General features: G+C 45.0%; 1 protein-coding gene across 7 annotated transcripts in view; it reads left to right on the top strand.

The window, feature by feature from the left end:
• Positions 1-16184, top strand: part of MOV10L1 (Mov10 like RISC complex RNA helicase 1) — an 84157-nt gene that overhangs the window by 21525 nt on the left and 46448 nt on the right. For 6 of the 7 annotated variants that reach the window (XM_038414930.2, XM_043496119.1, XM_038414998.2 and 3 more), the window contains 5 exons: positions 177-418; positions 998-1190; positions 11217-11411; positions 12411-12525; positions 16005-16182. In XM_038414930.2, the coding sequence (XP_038270858.1) occupies positions 177-418; positions 998-1190; positions 11217-11411; positions 12411-12525; positions 16005-16182 (923 nt within the window). The remainder of the gene's footprint in view (positions 1-176; positions 419-997; positions 1191-11216; positions 11412-12410; positions 12526-16004; positions 16183-16184) is intronic. The other variant, XM_043496112.1, reaches the window with a different exon arrangement.

The following is a 16184-nucleotide window of genomic DNA, read 5'->3' as shown; positions in this document are numbered from 1 at the left end:
TTAGTTATCCTGAAAATTCTTCTCAATGGAGTTGATATGCATTCCACGCTTCAGTGAGGGTGGATTTATTGGAGTGTAACTGAATTTGATTCTGTCTTGATTTGTGTGTTCTGTATTGCAAGTAACCTCTTTTTTTCATAAATGTGGTTTACAGATAACTGTTTAATTACTTCTAGGAATAAGGGAAATGTACCACATTCCTTAATCAGCTGCAGACTAGCTGGCTGGGAAAAAGAGAAGCAGTTTAGCTTTCAGTTGCCTGAAAAAGGCCAGAAGACTCCAACAACATTTTTGTCATCAGTTCCTGTGAAACAAGAGAATTCCTCAAAAGGGAACATCAGTTCACTCAATCACAGTAGCGAACCTATGTGCCAGCCACTGAATAACGCATTTGTTATGAATAATGGAACCCCACCAGGTATGTGTGAGATACATACACGTATGTAATGTCTAACTCTTTAAAGGCCTGTATGTTCCTTCAGTAGGACCTTGCATGCCCCACTTGTCAGTAAATAAGAACATAAGAATGGCCATACTGGGTCAGACTAATGGTCCATCTAGACCAATATCCTTCTTCCAACACTGGCCAGTGCCAGATGCTTCAAAGGGAATGAATAGAACAGGGCAGTCATCAAGGATCCCTCCCCTGTTGTCCAGTCCCAGCATCTGACAGTCAGAGGCTTAGGGACACCCATCTTGGCTAATAGCTATTGATGGACCTAGCCTCCATAAATATATCTAGTTCTCTTTTGAATCCACTTAGTTTTCACTTCAGCAACTTCCCCTGGCAACAAGTTCAACGGGTTAACTGTGCATTGTGTGGAAAAGTACTTCCTTTTGTTTTTAAATTTGCTGCCTATTTCATTGGGAGGCCCCTGGTTCATGTGTTTATGTGAAGGGGTAAATAACACTTCCACTTTCTCCACACCATTCATGATTTTATAAACTTCTATCATACAGTAATTAAAGCTTACTGTTATCTGTCTATTTACTACAGAAGGAGTTATTCCTAAGGATCCAAATTTAGCAAGAGAGAATAAAGATCTTGGTAGCAGAGAAGATGAAAATCTGTGCAGTGGAGAAAATGGACAAAGTGTGGAAGAACAGCCAATACTTGAGGCGGAAGCAAGTGGGGAAATCCTCATACCACCTGAGGGAAAGACTTCCATTGTGATCATATGCACCGCAGTGTATGTGTGTTTTTGTTCTTTTTCAGCTGCTATGTCAAAGGAAGCTTAAGGATGAGATATTACCCTCAGATTTGCAGGCACAGCTCCAGTTGACTGCAATGGGAAGTGTATGTGTATATGTTAAGGCAGAATTGGTCCAATCCTTTTTGAACTTACAAGGCAGCAACATAATGCTTTAACTTTTAGGTCAGCTGCCTTTTAAACATCTAGTTCTTCTTCAGGTGCTTGCTCATATCCATTCCCATGTAGGTGTGTGCACACCACGTGCACAGTTACCGGAAGATTTTTTTCCCTCAGTGGTATATGTCAGGTTGGCTCAAGCACCCCCTGGAGTCGCATCCTCATGGTGCTGTATATAGGGGCCTGCCGACACGTTCCCCCCTCGGTTCCTTCTTTCCGCCTGTAATGGTTTTTGGAACTGCTCATTTTTGCTCTGTAAGTACTCCCCAGTGGACTTTTCTTGTGCTTGTACTTTTTCCTGTAAATAGTTATAGAAATGTTTAGTAGTTAGTGTTACAGTTAGTGTAGTGAAGAATCCCACTTAACAGGGTTCTTCCCACCTAGACATCGGGCATGCCTTGGTTTCCAGGGTGTAAGCTTGCCATAAACCTATGCCTCTCATTGACCCCCACTCTAGTTGTCTCAGGTTTTTGGGTGAATCTGACCTGCATGATCAGTGCAGGATCTGTAGAGGTTTTAAGCCCCAGACTCAAGGAAAGGGAGCAGAGGCTAAATTCCTCTTAATGGAGATGGCTCTTCATCCTCCTTGGAGCAGGGTCACCCCAACTCAGCACCAAGCACCTCTGACTCCACAAGGTGCACGCCGGCTTCCATGGGGGACAGGCACTGCAGCCCGGCCTTCCCAGCACCGATGCAAGATTCCTCGTTGGCATGGCACGACTCTAGGCATCGGCACAGTTTGCCAGTATAGAGGAGGTCGGTACAGGAGAGTGCATGGGCACCACTCCCACTCTCTGGTCCTGTGCAAGAAGCAGTGGAAAACTGATAGGGGTACTTCCCTATCCTGAAGTCCTCTGACCATAAAGACTTCAGCAGGCAAGATCACTTGGGCTCAACAACCGCTGCTGTGGCACCATTGACTCCTGCCCCAGAAAGGAAACCATCAAGTCTGGTGCTATTGGACTCTCCCCCCAGGGAGAATGGGACTCCCATCCACACTAGAGGCATTCTGGGCGGCATGGGATCTGATGTCCCTCCCGGTGCCACTGTCATCACCTAGATGTGAGCCGGTACCAGAGGCGAAAGCAGTTGCGACACCAAAGCAGGTACCGTCAAAAGGGAAGCCGGTAATGATGCAGCATCCCCAACCGGCATCACACCCCCGTGGCGTCCGAAGAATGAATCCTCAGTATCTGACTCGGAACCTGAGTCCTATGTCTCAAGAAAAAGCCGGCACCGATTGCACCAATGATACCAGATGGACGAGATGAGCCGGGGACTCCCACTCATGGGCTGGCCAGTATAATGGCGGGTGCCGATGCAGTGGCCCTTCTGGACTCCTTGGGCATTTCATCAGGCTCAGGGTCCTCAGTCAAGGAGGTCAGATTCGGTGACTTTGGAGGGTTGAGCCCCGCCACCTCCATCACCACCTCTAACAATCTGGGCACAGGACTGAGCCCAGTATCGTGCCCCAGGGACCAGCATCATGGGCCCCATCAGGACTGGATGGACAGGAACAACAGCCAGTACCAATCTTAGGATCCTCTTCTTCCTCACCAGACGAGGCAGTTGCAGGAACCTCGTTGACACACACACACAAGATGACCCCCAAGGCACATCAGGAACTGCTAAAGAGGGTTGCTCACAACCTGGAGATCCAGGTGGAGGATCTCTTAGAGATCTCTCACACCCTGGTGGACATTTTGACACCATCAGAACTGTCAAGGGTAGCCCTGTCACGAAACGGTGCCATTCTAGAGCCAGTTAAGGTGCTGTGGCAAACTCCAGCCTCTCTGCAAACTATGGCCGGAGAGAAAATACTTTTCGCCACCAAAGGAGTTTGAATATTACTACACAATCTCCTCTGGGATTCCTCGTAGTCTTGGCAGCAAATGAGTGTGATAGACAGGGCAGCAGGGTCCTACCCCAAAGGTTAAGAATGCAGAAAAGCTGGACCTCTTTGGCAGGAAGATCTATGCCACGGGGGCTCCAGCGTCTCACTGTTAATCAACAAGTGCTCCTTAGTCATTATGATTTTAACAACTGGGGAAGAATGACAAAATTCAAAGAACTATTTATCCTAAGAATCCAGAGCAGAATTCTCAATCTTGGTTGAGGAGGGCAGGGCTGTGGCAAAGGCGTCCTTGCAGGCAGCTCTGGACGCAGCCAACTCGGCTGCAAGCACCATATCATTGGCGTTGGTGATGCAGAGATCCTCCCAGCTGCAGGCCTTAGGCCACTCTCATAAGGTGCAGCAGACCATTTAACACTTGCCTTTCAAAGGCACAGTGCTGTTTTCTGAGCAAACAGACGCTAAACTGCACAGCTTGAAAGACTCCAGGACCATGCTGAAATCTTTGGGTCTGCACACCCTGGCCCCACGGAGAAAACATTTCAAGCCACAATCGTTACCTCAGTTCTAGCAATCACAACTGAGACAGGACTATGGTAGAAGGAGGGGCAGGAATTACAAGAGCAGACCTTTCCCCAGCCTTCCTCGACCCAGGGATGTGGACTTACCAGGCAGTCATTGGGTGCCAAACAGGCATTTTTAGGATTTGCCTGAGGACAGTGTAATAGGGCTGCACCTGGATCCAATCTCCCCTATTTCTGTGGACAAGCTATCCCACTTCTATCAGGCATGGGCCCATATCACCTCAGATTGTTGGGTGCTACATGTGATAGGACTGGGATACACTCTAGAATTGAGTTATTCCCCTCCTTCCTCCCTGTTCCTCTTCAGGGACCCTTCTCACAAGCAACTCCTACTGCGAGAGCTGTGAATGCTTCTGCAACTGGGAATGATAGAGGAGGTTCCTCTAGAGTTAAGGGGCAGGGTCTTTTAGTCCTGATATTTCCTAATCCCCAAGGCCAAGGGCAGTTTGAGATCTATTCTAGACCTGCGAAACCTCAACAAATTCATGAAGAAGCTGAAGTTCCACATGGTCTCCCTGGCCTCCATTATCCCCTCTCTGGATCCGGGAGACTGGTATGCTGCCCTCAACTTGAAAGAGGTATATTTTCACATCTTTATAGTCCCGGACTACAGACGATTCTTGCTGTTCATGGTGGGACAGGTGCACTACCAGTTCACTGTATTGCCATTTGGTTTTTCAGAAGTCCCTCGGGTCTTCACAAAGTGCATGGCAGTAGTTGCGGCCTTCCTGAGAAAACAAAGAATACAGGTGTATCTTTACCTCAACAACTGGCTGGTCAGAGACTGGTCCAGAGTTCAGGTGAAAGAGCACATCCAGTTAATACCGTCAGCCTTCCAGATGGTACACAAGAGTCGACCCTTGTCCCCACCCAAAGGATAGAGTTTATAGGGGTTGTTCTCGACTTAGTCCAGCTCAAGGGCTCCCTCCCAGAAGCCAGATTCCAGGTGCTGACTTCTATCATAGACAGTCTCGGAAAACATTCCACCTCCCCTTTGTGAGGACCTGCCTGAAACTCCTGGGGCACATGGCATCGTGCACATATGTGGTAAAGCACACAAGGCTACAACTCAGACCTCTGCAGATCTGGCTAGCAACAGTTTACTGGCCAGGCTGCAACTTTCTGGACAGAGTTTTCACACTTCTCCTTTGGTGATCGACTCCCTCTTATGGGGGCTGGATCTAGGGGTGGTTTGTGCAGGCATTCCATTCAGGAGACTGTAGCCGTCGATGCTTCCAAGTTGGGATCGGGAGCTCACCTGGGGGACCTCGGAACTCAAGGTCTCTGGTCCCACGGGGAGCTCCTGCTACACAACAATATGAGAGAACTCAGAGCAGTGTGTCTTGCTTGCCAAACATTCCAGCCCTATCTAGAGGTCAGATGTGTGTTGGTGCTTACAGATAACATGACAGCAATATGCTATATGTACATACACACACAGATAGAGTGGACCGTGCTCTTCTCACCTATGACAGGAAGCTCTCCACTTATGAGAGTTCTGAATAACCCACTCAATACACCTCGAGGCTTCTTACCTTGTAGGAGCTCAGAACAAGTTAGCAGGTCATCTCAGCAGATCCTTCTCTAATCACGAGGGGCCATTTGCCTAGATGTCAGAGGGGATATTTTCTAAAGGTGAGGAACTCCCCATATAGATCTGTTTGTGACAAGATACAATAGGAAGTGTCTGCAGTTCAGCTCTTTCCAGAATCACAGTCTAACCTCACTCCCAGGCGCATTCCTTTTTCCCTGGAAGGACCATCTTCTCTATACATTCCCACCCATTCTGCTCATAGACAAGGTTCTGCTGAAGGTCAAAGGGGACAAAGCGAGCCTGATCCTGGTAGCGCTGGCGTGGCCGCGCCAGCATTGGTTCACCACTCTCCTATAGCTCTCAAAGAACTGATCACCTACCACTGTTTCCAGACATGCTCTCCCAGGATCACGGACGTCTCCTTCATCCGGGTCTCAGATCCTTCCACCTGACAGCTTGGAAGCTTCAGGACTGAACCCTTTGGAGTTAGCATGCTTGAGGGCGGTTCAGGAGATCCTGTTAGGGAGCAGAAAACCATCCACCAGGGCCACCTGTCTGGTGAAATGGAAAAGGTTCTCTTATCTGCACTGGACAGAAGGGGATCTTGCCCACTTGACTACAATACTGACTATTGGTTACATCTAAAACATCCAGGTTTGTCTGTGTCTTCGATTAGGGTGCACCTGGCAGCTATCTTGGCCTTCCACCCAGGGTGAGTGGCCGGTCCATCTTTGCTATCGTGTTCTGTAGCCGTTTTCTTAAAGGACTGGACAGACTCTACCCACAGGTAAAATAGACAGTCGCGCCTTGGGATCTTAACTTGGCCCTCCTCAAGACTGACGGGGCACCATTTGAGCCTTTGGTGACATGCTCTTTGCTCTACTTATGGAAAGTGGCTTTCCTCATAGCGGGCAGGAGGGTCTCATAAATCAGGGCCCTCACTTCAGAACCACCCTACGCAGTTTTCATCAAGGGCAAGGTTCAGCTTGGTCTGTTCTCTGCTTGCTTTACCTGGGTTACAGCTTTTCTCTGCCCTTGGCTTGGTAAATGCTGCCACCACCCAAATGCAAAAAAAACAAACAAAAAAAACACCTTGGACCCAGGAAGAAACACCTGGGAATTCCTCCCTGTGGGGGTACCCTCAAGCTCTTTCACCTCCCTCTGGGGAGGAGCTGAGAAAGAAAACAAAGGAAATTAGCTGTGCTACCAGCTAATCAAACAGCAAGCACAAACCTCTTAGGGCACCAAAAATCCAATCGTGTTCTTTAAAAAGGTACATTTTATTTAAAAACAAAAGGGAAAAAACTACATCTGGAACTTAAGCTTTTGCTTAAGCACCCGCCACCTTCCAGAGATTGGTAGATAACAACCTGGCTGGATTTGGGGAATTTGCAGTTGCCTATCTTGACGATGTGGCTATATTCTCAGCTTCATGGGCAGAACTCCCTGGAACACCTTCAAACTGTCTTCCAGTGCATAAGGGAGGCAGGATTAACCATTAAGGCCAAAAGTGTCAAATAGGCCTAAACAGGGTAACGTACCTTAGACACGAGGTGGGTCAAGGTACTATCAACCTCCTACAGGCTAAGGTAAATGCTATCCATAATTGGCCTGTCCCTAAGTCAAAAAGAAAAGGAGTACTTGTGGCACCTTAGAGACTAACAAATTGGTCCAATCCTTCTTGGGCTTGGCCGGGTATTACTGACGATTTGTACCAAACTACAGCCAAATTGCCAGCCCACTGACAGACATGACCAAGAAAAAACAGCCAAATGCAGTTCAGTGGACTGAGAAGTGTCAGAAAGCCTTTAACCATCTTAAGGCGGCCCTTTCGTCTGACCCTGTACTGAGAGTTCCGGCCTTCAACCAACTGTTTGTTGTAACCACAGATGCGTCCAAGTGTGGCATGGGAGCAGTTTTAATGAAGGAAGGAGCAGATCAGCAATTCCATCCTGTCGTGTTTCTCAGCAAAAAACTTTCCGACAGGGAAAGCCACTAGTCAGTCTCAGAAAAAGAATGTTACGCTATTGTATATGCTCTGGAGAAGCTATGCCCATATATTTGGGGATGGCAGGTCTACCTGCAGACTGACCCTGCTGTATTGAAGTGGCTTCACACAGTCAAAGAAACTAACAGGAAACTTCTTTGGTGGAATGTAGCTCTCCAAGACTTTAATTTTGAAATACAGCACATTTCAGGAGCCTTTAACAAAGTGGCTGATGCACTCTCCTGGGAAGGTTTCCCAGAATCAGCCGGGTAAAAATGCCCCTGCATTCTAAGTCGTAGTCCTTAAAATGTAAAAAGTACTGTTTAGTTCATGTAATTATTAGTAAAATTAGAGGTGCATGTATCTTATTAACTCTGTTTCCTAAACCTCCAGGAAGAAATCCCAGCTGGTATGGACCCGACCTGAACCAGACTGGCCAGCACCGTCTGTGATTTGGGAGGCGTGTAATCCATGAAGTGAGGGGGAGTAGCTCCCTTTGATGGACACCCAGCCAGCAAGTTAGCTGTAAAATCCCTCTTGGTCTGTTCTCTGCTTGCTTTACCTGTAAAGGGCTAACAGTCCCACAGGTAAAAGAAAAGGAGTGGGCACCTGATCAAAAGAGCCAATGGGAAGGTAGAATTTTTTAAAATTGGGAAAGAAACTTTCCCTTTGTGTGGTGTTCTCTGGGCTGCAAGGCCACGGAGCAGCAATGCTGTAAGCAGCTTTAAGCCAGGTATGATTATAGATGATCAATTCATACCTTGAACCTACTTATCTGAAGCCTCAGATATGCAAGTAAAATTAGGGAATGTCTAAAAAGACACGATTAGGGTTATTTCTTTTATTTCTTGTTGGCTTGTGGACTCTTCTGTGCTAACCCCAGATGCTTTTGTTTGCTTGTAACCTTTAAGATGAACCAGCCCCCCACCCCATCCCCCAAGAAAGCTATTTTGAGTACTTGATTTTTGGAATTGCTCTTCTAAAATCTAGCAAAAGCCTAAGTTCCAGATATATTTTTTTTTCTTTTTTTGTTTTTAATAAATTTTACCTTTTTTTAAAAATGGGATTGGGTTTTTGGTGTCCTAAGAGCTTTGTTCATATGCTGTTTGATTAGCTGGTGGCAACAGCTGATTTCCTTTTTATTTTGCGGGGGGTGGTGGAGAAGAGCTTAAGAGTACCCCACAGGGAGGAATTCATAAGTGTTTCTTCCTGGGTCCAAGGGTTTGGGGTTTTTTTGCATCTGGGTGGTGGCAGCATTTATCAAGCCAAGGGCAGAGAAAAGCTGTAGCCTTGGGAGCTTAATATAAGCCTGGAGTGGCAAATGTTAATTTTTAGAATCCTTCCAGGCCCCCACTTCGTGCACTTGGCGTGACAGAGTGGGGATTCAGCCTTGACAGATGGTATTCCAGTTCCACAATAACCAGGATGTCTTCCTCCTTGTGTTCTTCCTGAAGCCACCTTCTAATAGCCAGGAGCAGAGGTGCCATGTGCTAGACATCAGGTGGATACTGGCTTTCTACCTAGATAGGATCAGATTGTTTAGGAGGACTACTCTTTGTAGCAGTGGCTGAAGGGCCTCCCAGTCTCAGCCTAAAGAATTTCTTCATGGATTACCTCCTATATTCGCATGTGCTATGACTTGGCAAAGGTTCCTTCTCTGGCACCGACAGCCTGCTTCTTCACTAGCATTCGTGGCACAGGTTCCCATCCACGATATCTATAGAGCAGCCATGTGGTCTTCAGTCCACACTTTTGCAACTCATTATGCCATCACGCAGCAGGCCAGAGATGATGCTGGATTTGGCAAAGCAGTGCTACAGTCTGCTTGTTGTTGAACTCTGAATCCACTTCCTCTATCTGCTTGGGAATCACCAGCATGGGAATGGACATGAGCAAGCCCACAACAAAGAAAAAACTAGTCTAACCTTTCCATAACTGTTGTTCTTCGAGATGTGTTGCTCATGTCATTCCCAAGCCCACCCTCCTACTCCTTTGTCAGAGTTGCCTGCAAGAAGGAACTGAAGGGGTGGTGGGGTGGCAGGCCCCTATACAGCGCCATGAGGGTGCAGCTCTAGGGCGCGCAGGGGCTGACCCGACAGATACTACTGAGGGAAAAATCTTTCTGTGACGATGCACGTGGCATGCACACGCCTACATGGGAATGGACATGAGCAATGCATCTCAAAGAACAACAGGGAAAGATGAGTAACAGTTTTTTCAGGTTTTTTTTTTTTTAAGGGTAAAGAAGTAAATCGACAAAGTAGAGTGAATGAGTCCCTGTTTTAATAACACTAGTAAGACATGGTCTTTCTTTGAGCAAAAAATACGCAGAGTGCATATTTTTATGGATAGTCTTTAAGATCCTGAGCTTTATAAATGCTCTGTCCTGGGATACTCAAAACTGAGCTGTTCTGGAAACTTAACTTTTTTTTTGTTTGTGTACATATTGGATTTCTGTAATTTAACTGCATAGAGCACACAGATTCTGCTTCACAGGAAGAATGACGTTAGCTGATTAAAGAAAACTCTTCAGTTTAATAACAGAGCCACATGCCATGCAAAATATTTTACTTTTGTGTAACTGTGTTATAAATGTGCATCATAGTTGTGTGATTCTAATTTAAAACATGGAAAAACAGGATAAAATTGTACTATCTCCATTGCTGCACTGTCTCTAAAACAATGGTGCAGCAACTTAAATGTCCAGTTTTTATGAGAGCTGTTTTAGCTAGAGTAGCCCTTATAGAAATTGGAGAAAAACCTTCTTTTAGGGTAGGATCTGTTTGTGAAACCCACCTCTGAAGGAGAAATACAGATTGGGACCCTACTATATGTGGATTGGATAACTCTGTACATATCTTCATGAGAGAGAACAGTAAGAGGATGCTGAAGCTTTAGGGAGGCAACAGGTGTGGGATAAGTGGGGGGCTTGGAAATCACTAGGTAGTTGTTTTGTATAAGGCTGAGCACCTTTATAGGTGCGTAAGCCCAGATCCTCAAAGGTATTTAGGCTCCTAATTTCAGTGAAAGTAAGGAGCCTACACACCTTTGTTTATCTGGGACTTAATGTTTGTTGTAAATTTCAGTGGGAGGGCTAGTTAAGAGTCAGACAGGTGGGGGGGAGGGGTTGGGAGTAGAGGATCAGAACTAAGTTGTATATGTTGGAGAGGTGAGGAGAAAATTTGGTGCTGGGACAGAACCTGGAAAGGAATTAAAGGATAGGTTGTGTGGCATAAGAGCTCTGATAGTCTGGAGCATAAGCTCCTCAAACTCTCCTTTGCAGGATTTGCACTCCCCTTGTTGCCACTTCCTCTGCTGACAGGAAATGCTTGTTTTTGAGGGGTCAGGCTGGGACTTCCCTCTTCCTCACTAGCTCTGTCAGCTCCTGGAGGTCTATGCAGAGGAACACAGACTTCCAGAAGAGCAGAGTTTTTGCTGCTGTGTAATGGGATGCATCCTGGATGAGGGCCTTTCAGCAGTGGAGTGATTGTACACAGGGATATATTTTTGGCTAACTCCATTCAGTTTTAGTAATCACAGGGGTGTACTTGTGATTATAGTAAGTACAAAATTTTTAGATTGATACTTCTGTTCTAAAGCACAGTTCCCCTTTAAACTTTTTTTCAAGGTCAGGCTTGTTAATATTTGGACTTTTTTAGTGCTTAGATTTTTTTTTAAACTTTACTTTTAGGGAATGTTAGCTGGACTCAACTAAAACTCTTTACAATTTTGTGAATGTGACACATTCGTCTATATCAGCCATTATTTGATTTTTAGGGAGCTCCCTCAAAACCTAATCAGTCTCTTTCAACGTTATTGTGATCGCTGAACCGATAAGTAAAATCTGTGGTTTGAAGAACCTAACTTATTTTTGCTTGTTTACTTAAAGAAACCTTGGCCGCTGCAAAGAACTTCTGTTGCTTTGTTTTTCTGATTTTATTATTGGACGCTACATTGAAGTAACTGTAATAAATGAAGAGGAATCTCTAATAGCAGCCACTGAGCCATTCTCCCTAAGAAAGCATAAAGTTATTCCGGAGTTACAGCACATGAAGACTACAATGGCTGTAACCGAACGCAAAAGGTACTATCAAATCTACATTCAGCTGTGTCAAATATGAGGGATATGGAACAGCATACCTTTATATAATGCTGATTGAAGTAAATGTGTAGTTTCAGGGCAGTTTATCACACTGAACTAGCTTATCTCCTGTTTGTAGCTACTGTTCATTCAGTAAACTGGAAAAAGAAATAAAAACTGGGGGTTTTCTTCAAAGCTCCGTTTGCTGAACAAGGAAAAACTATTTCAGCCAACTATTTGAACTTTCTTTATAGATGGTTTTTCTTATGATTCACAAACTGTCCTCCTGCTGCATGTTATACACTTATGAATGAACTAGAGGCTAATTAAAACTAAAGGTGTTGCCAGAGTGCACCCGCTGGTAGGAGTGGTGCAATCTAATGGTGTTTTAGACAGCAAGACAGAAACCCAGGAAATCCCTTGGCTGAATTACTGATATTTGAAACATTGGTCAAGTCATTGATGTAACTGGGTCTTGGCAATACAAATTAGAAATTTCTTGAATGAAAAACAGGAAGCAGTCCTTAGATAAGTAAATTTTCACAACAGACAAAATACATTTTAAGATACTCTAAAACTGTAACTAATATTAAATTGTTCACCATGACACCTTCGTTAGGGAGGAAGAAGTTGTGGTCATAACATTTAAAAGTAAAACATGCTTCTGTAACAACATTCTCTTCCCCACCCCAATGTAGCAAACTTCTGTTCCTTGTTTTTGTTTGAACCTAAACTGGAAAAAGGTTAATTTACTGTACTTGTGCTTTGGTATAGCTGTCTTTGTAGCCTTGAGGATGGTGTTTGCTAACTTGTGGTCCTTCATGTGAATCTTTTTTTTTTTTTTTTTTTTAACTTATGCTTACTTTAGTAACTACAGAATCTTGAGTTTTGTTCTTGCTCTTTAGTAAAGAAATCCACACTAATCAGTTCAATTCAGTTTGTAAGAACTACTTTGTGCAATCTAAAAATGCTGACTTGAAGTAACTTGAATTCTTATTTTAGAAGTTGTAGAAGATGTCTTCCAAGTTTCCTACCACACTATCCCATACCGGATAGATTAAGAAAATGTGTGGAGCAGAAATTGGACATACTGACTTTTCAACCTCTCCTTGCAGAGGTATGATGAGTGCACACTTATATGCAAGTGTAAAATATCTCTTTGCATCTTTTTGAATGCCAACCTGAACACATACAAAAATACTCCTGTGTAGCTGCTTTGTTTGTTTTTATATACAAGTTAAGGCTGCATGACTGTCATGGAAGTCACGATTCCATGACTTTCTGTGACCATCGTAACTTCTGCAGTGGCCAGCGTTGGCTCAGGAGCTGCCTGCAGGAGCAGTTTAGGTGTGTGGGAGGGAGCTCAGGGCTATGAGCAGGTGGTTGAGGTGTGGGGCAGCACTTACCTCGTGGGGGGGGGGGCTCCCACCAGCATGTCCCTGCAGCTCCTAGCCAGAAGGGCCAGGGGGCTCTGCAGCTCCCACCCCCTGCAGCTCCCATTGGCTGCTGTTCCCGGTCAACGGGAGCTATGGAGCTGGCGCTTGAGCTGGGAGCAGCGCGCAGAGAGCCCCTTGTGACCCCTCCCCCTAGGAGCTGCAGGGACACACGGAGCCAGGTAGGGAGCCTGCCAGCCCTGCCAACTCTCTCCCTATAGTCCCAGCAGGGGTCCTGGGCCACTGTTTCTCTCCGTCCCTCTCCCACCCCCAGGGCTAGTGGGCCCCAGCACCCATGGTGCCCCTGCACTGCCTCCCGAAAGCCCCTGTGGCCCCTCCGCCCAAGTTTTAGTTAGGGGTATATAGTAAAAGTCATGGACAGGTCACAGGCCATGAATTTTTGTTTACTGCCCGTTACCTGTTCATGACTTTTACTAAAAATACCTGTGACTAAAATGTAGCCTTAATAATGGTTATCATGTAGGTCTACAAAATCTAGTTACAAAGTAAGAGTCTGATCCTGGTAGATGCTCTTTTGACTTTAATGGGAGTCAGCGTATTGCAGGCCCTGAACCAGAGAAGAAATTAGAAGGCCTAGGCAAGTGAGAATTTGAAAATGGATGGGGAGTATATTAGAGTGCCATATGGAAAAGGCCATCTCGGATGCCAGAGCTGCAAGAGAAGATGTTTCCTGAACTAGCAGTGTATGGTTGTGGGGAAGAACGGAGAGGAAGTAGGCACAGCATTAACAGGAATAGGTAGGAGGAGAAAGCCAGGGTTTGTGAAGTAGGCTGGAGCAACTCTAGAGAGTTTATTACTATACTGCTTTCTGGATAATGCAGTGTTTCACAACTCATCAGTGTCCCAGCTCTTTCCCAAAATTCCCTGCATCAAGGTCTGAGTCTAAATGGTTGGAGAGAGAGTTCAAGAAGATTTGAGGGGTTATGGGTTTTTTGGGAGGGGCGGGGGGAATCCTTTCTCTGGTTTCTGGATTATTTTAAAGGACTGCTGTTCAACCAGCATAACCTAAACCAGCAAACTCTCTGGTCACATTCCCTTTGTGCATATTGATAATCTTTATAAACTCCAAACAGCCATAAACATGGCAGCTCTTTATCTACAGAGCTCAAAGTCCTGGCTTCTGGTCAGCATGTCCTTGTGTCTCCTTCAGAATCACTCAGCTATCTTTTTATGGTCTAAGCGTAACTGCTTCAGCTCAGAGAGGGCTCTCACCTATGACTCTGAAATCCCGATTGTGATTTAACAAAAAAACCAGTTGTCTGGCTTGACAAGTGGCTTCTGAAGGGTACAGCTGAAGCATTGCAATAAGACACCAGGGCCATGAGACTGCTTCCAAGAAACCCCCAAATGACCTGTATGCTCTGACGCATGCCAGTCTTTCACAAGCCAAGAACGATCTCTGTATGTTAGCCTTGTGATAAGCCAGGGGTTCTCAAACTTCATTGCACCGCGACTCCCTTCTGACAACAAAAATTACTGCATGACCCCAGGAGTTGGGACCAAAGCCCTGAGCCCCACCGCCCTGGTTGGGGGCCTGTAACCTGATCTTCGTCTTCCAGGACTGAAGCCGAAGCCTGAGCCCCACCACTTGGGGATGAAGCTCTCGGACTTTGGTTTCGGCCCAAGTGGTGGCACTTGGACTTTTGCTTCGGCCCTGAGCCCCAGCAAGTCTAATGCCGGTCCTGGCGACTCCATTAAAACAGGATCACGACCCACTTTGGAGTCTCAACCCAGAACCCCTGTGATAAGCTAAATCTGCTGCTAAACATGTGGCACAGAATGCAGTGATGGTACTTGTTAAAAATCTGCTAGTGCTGCTGCTTCTGCATTTCTGGTTTATTTGTGATTTGGGGAAAAAAGTGAGAATCGCAGGGTAATCTGAATATGAATTCTTCCTGCACTGTCAGAAATAGTTTAGGGCACAAACAAGATTCTACCATTTCTCTCTATCCTGAGCTGCTCTCTCTTCATCCTCTGTCAAGTGTCATAAGTGTTCCCTCTTGGAGTAATGTTTGACGGGGATTCTTTCAGCCAGTGTTCTTCCAGCTGTGCAATGGCATGCTTGCCTTGGCAGCGTAAACGTGAGTAATGTTGGCCAGTTGAAAAACAAGTGGTCTAAAATAAGTCCCATGCTCTTTTCCCCTTGGAAGTTACAAGGAACTAGGGTAGCCTGAATGCTATTTGTTGTTGCTATGGTTTTTTAAAAGCGTCTTTTGAACTGCATAAATCAGTAACGTTTTTTACCTTATCCATTTCTTGTGAACCACTAGCTTCCTTGATACCAAGAACTACAATTCCTTTGTCTACTTTTTAGTACCAGTTTTGGATTTTGCTTTCTTCTTTTGAAAGAAAGGAGTTAAATACAAACAAAAACATCTTAAATAATTATAATAAGAGTTAAAAATCTTCTGACTCTTCCAATGGTTCATTCTCTCTTATTTTCTAGAATAAGCATGTTTCAGCATGTTATTTTAGGGTGCAGGAGTTGGTATTTGGTTTTAGAAAAAAGGGTCTCTCAGAACTTTATGCATACTTAAAGGTCAAATACTAAATCTTAGATATTTTTGGAACTACTATTTTTCGTTACAAAATTAGTAGTGTGATCTAAATAAAAACAGCTAAAACCAGGGTACTTCTGTATTTACCCTTTAAGCTGATTTTTAGAGACATCTCTCAGATTATAATGCAAAAAGTGTAGAAGTACTGTGGCTTAGATTTTTTCAAAGGAACCAAAGGGAATTCTTGAACTTCAATGGGATTTGGGTGCCTAACCAACTTAGGCTCTTCTGAAAATCTGTGTTCACATACATGAAAATGGTAAATTAAGGCTGATGCTCTTCCAAAATTCCCATTATCACTTGCTACCTTTCATTAGTGGATAAGGCACTGACCTGGGAGACTTGAGTTATGTTTCCAGCTCTGCCACTAACTTCTGTGTGACATTAGGCAAGTCATGTCCTTCTGTGCCTCTGTTCTCCCCTATCTTTGTCTGTTGTTGTCTGCTTAGGTTGTACACCTTTTGGGGCAGGGACTGTGTCTTCATATGTATTTTGTATGGCGCCTAACGCAAGGGACTTGGATTTTTGTTGTGGCTTCTAGAGACTATTGCAATACACATAACTTACTTTTTTTTAATTTTCAGCGATTGAATCTGTCTAACTATAAAGCAAACCTTTCTACCCTGCTGTGGCTTGAGGAGATCCATGCAGAAATGGAGATCAAAGAATTTAGCATGACTGGAATCATTTTGAAAAAGAATGGAAACTTCCTGGTGCTGGAAGTGCCAGGGTTAGCAGAGGGAAGACCTTCCTTATATGCAGGT

Source organism: Dermochelys coriacea, chromosome 1 (assembly GCF_009764565.3).
Source record: "Dermochelys coriacea isolate rDerCor1 chromosome 1, rDerCor1.pri.v4, whole genome shotgun sequence".
In the NCBI taxonomy this organism is placed as follows: Eukaryota; Metazoa; Chordata; order Testudines; family Dermochelyidae; genus Dermochelys; species Dermochelys coriacea.
Note: the sequence above shows the minus strand (reverse complement) of the source record. Positions and strands in the feature narration are given on the sequence as shown.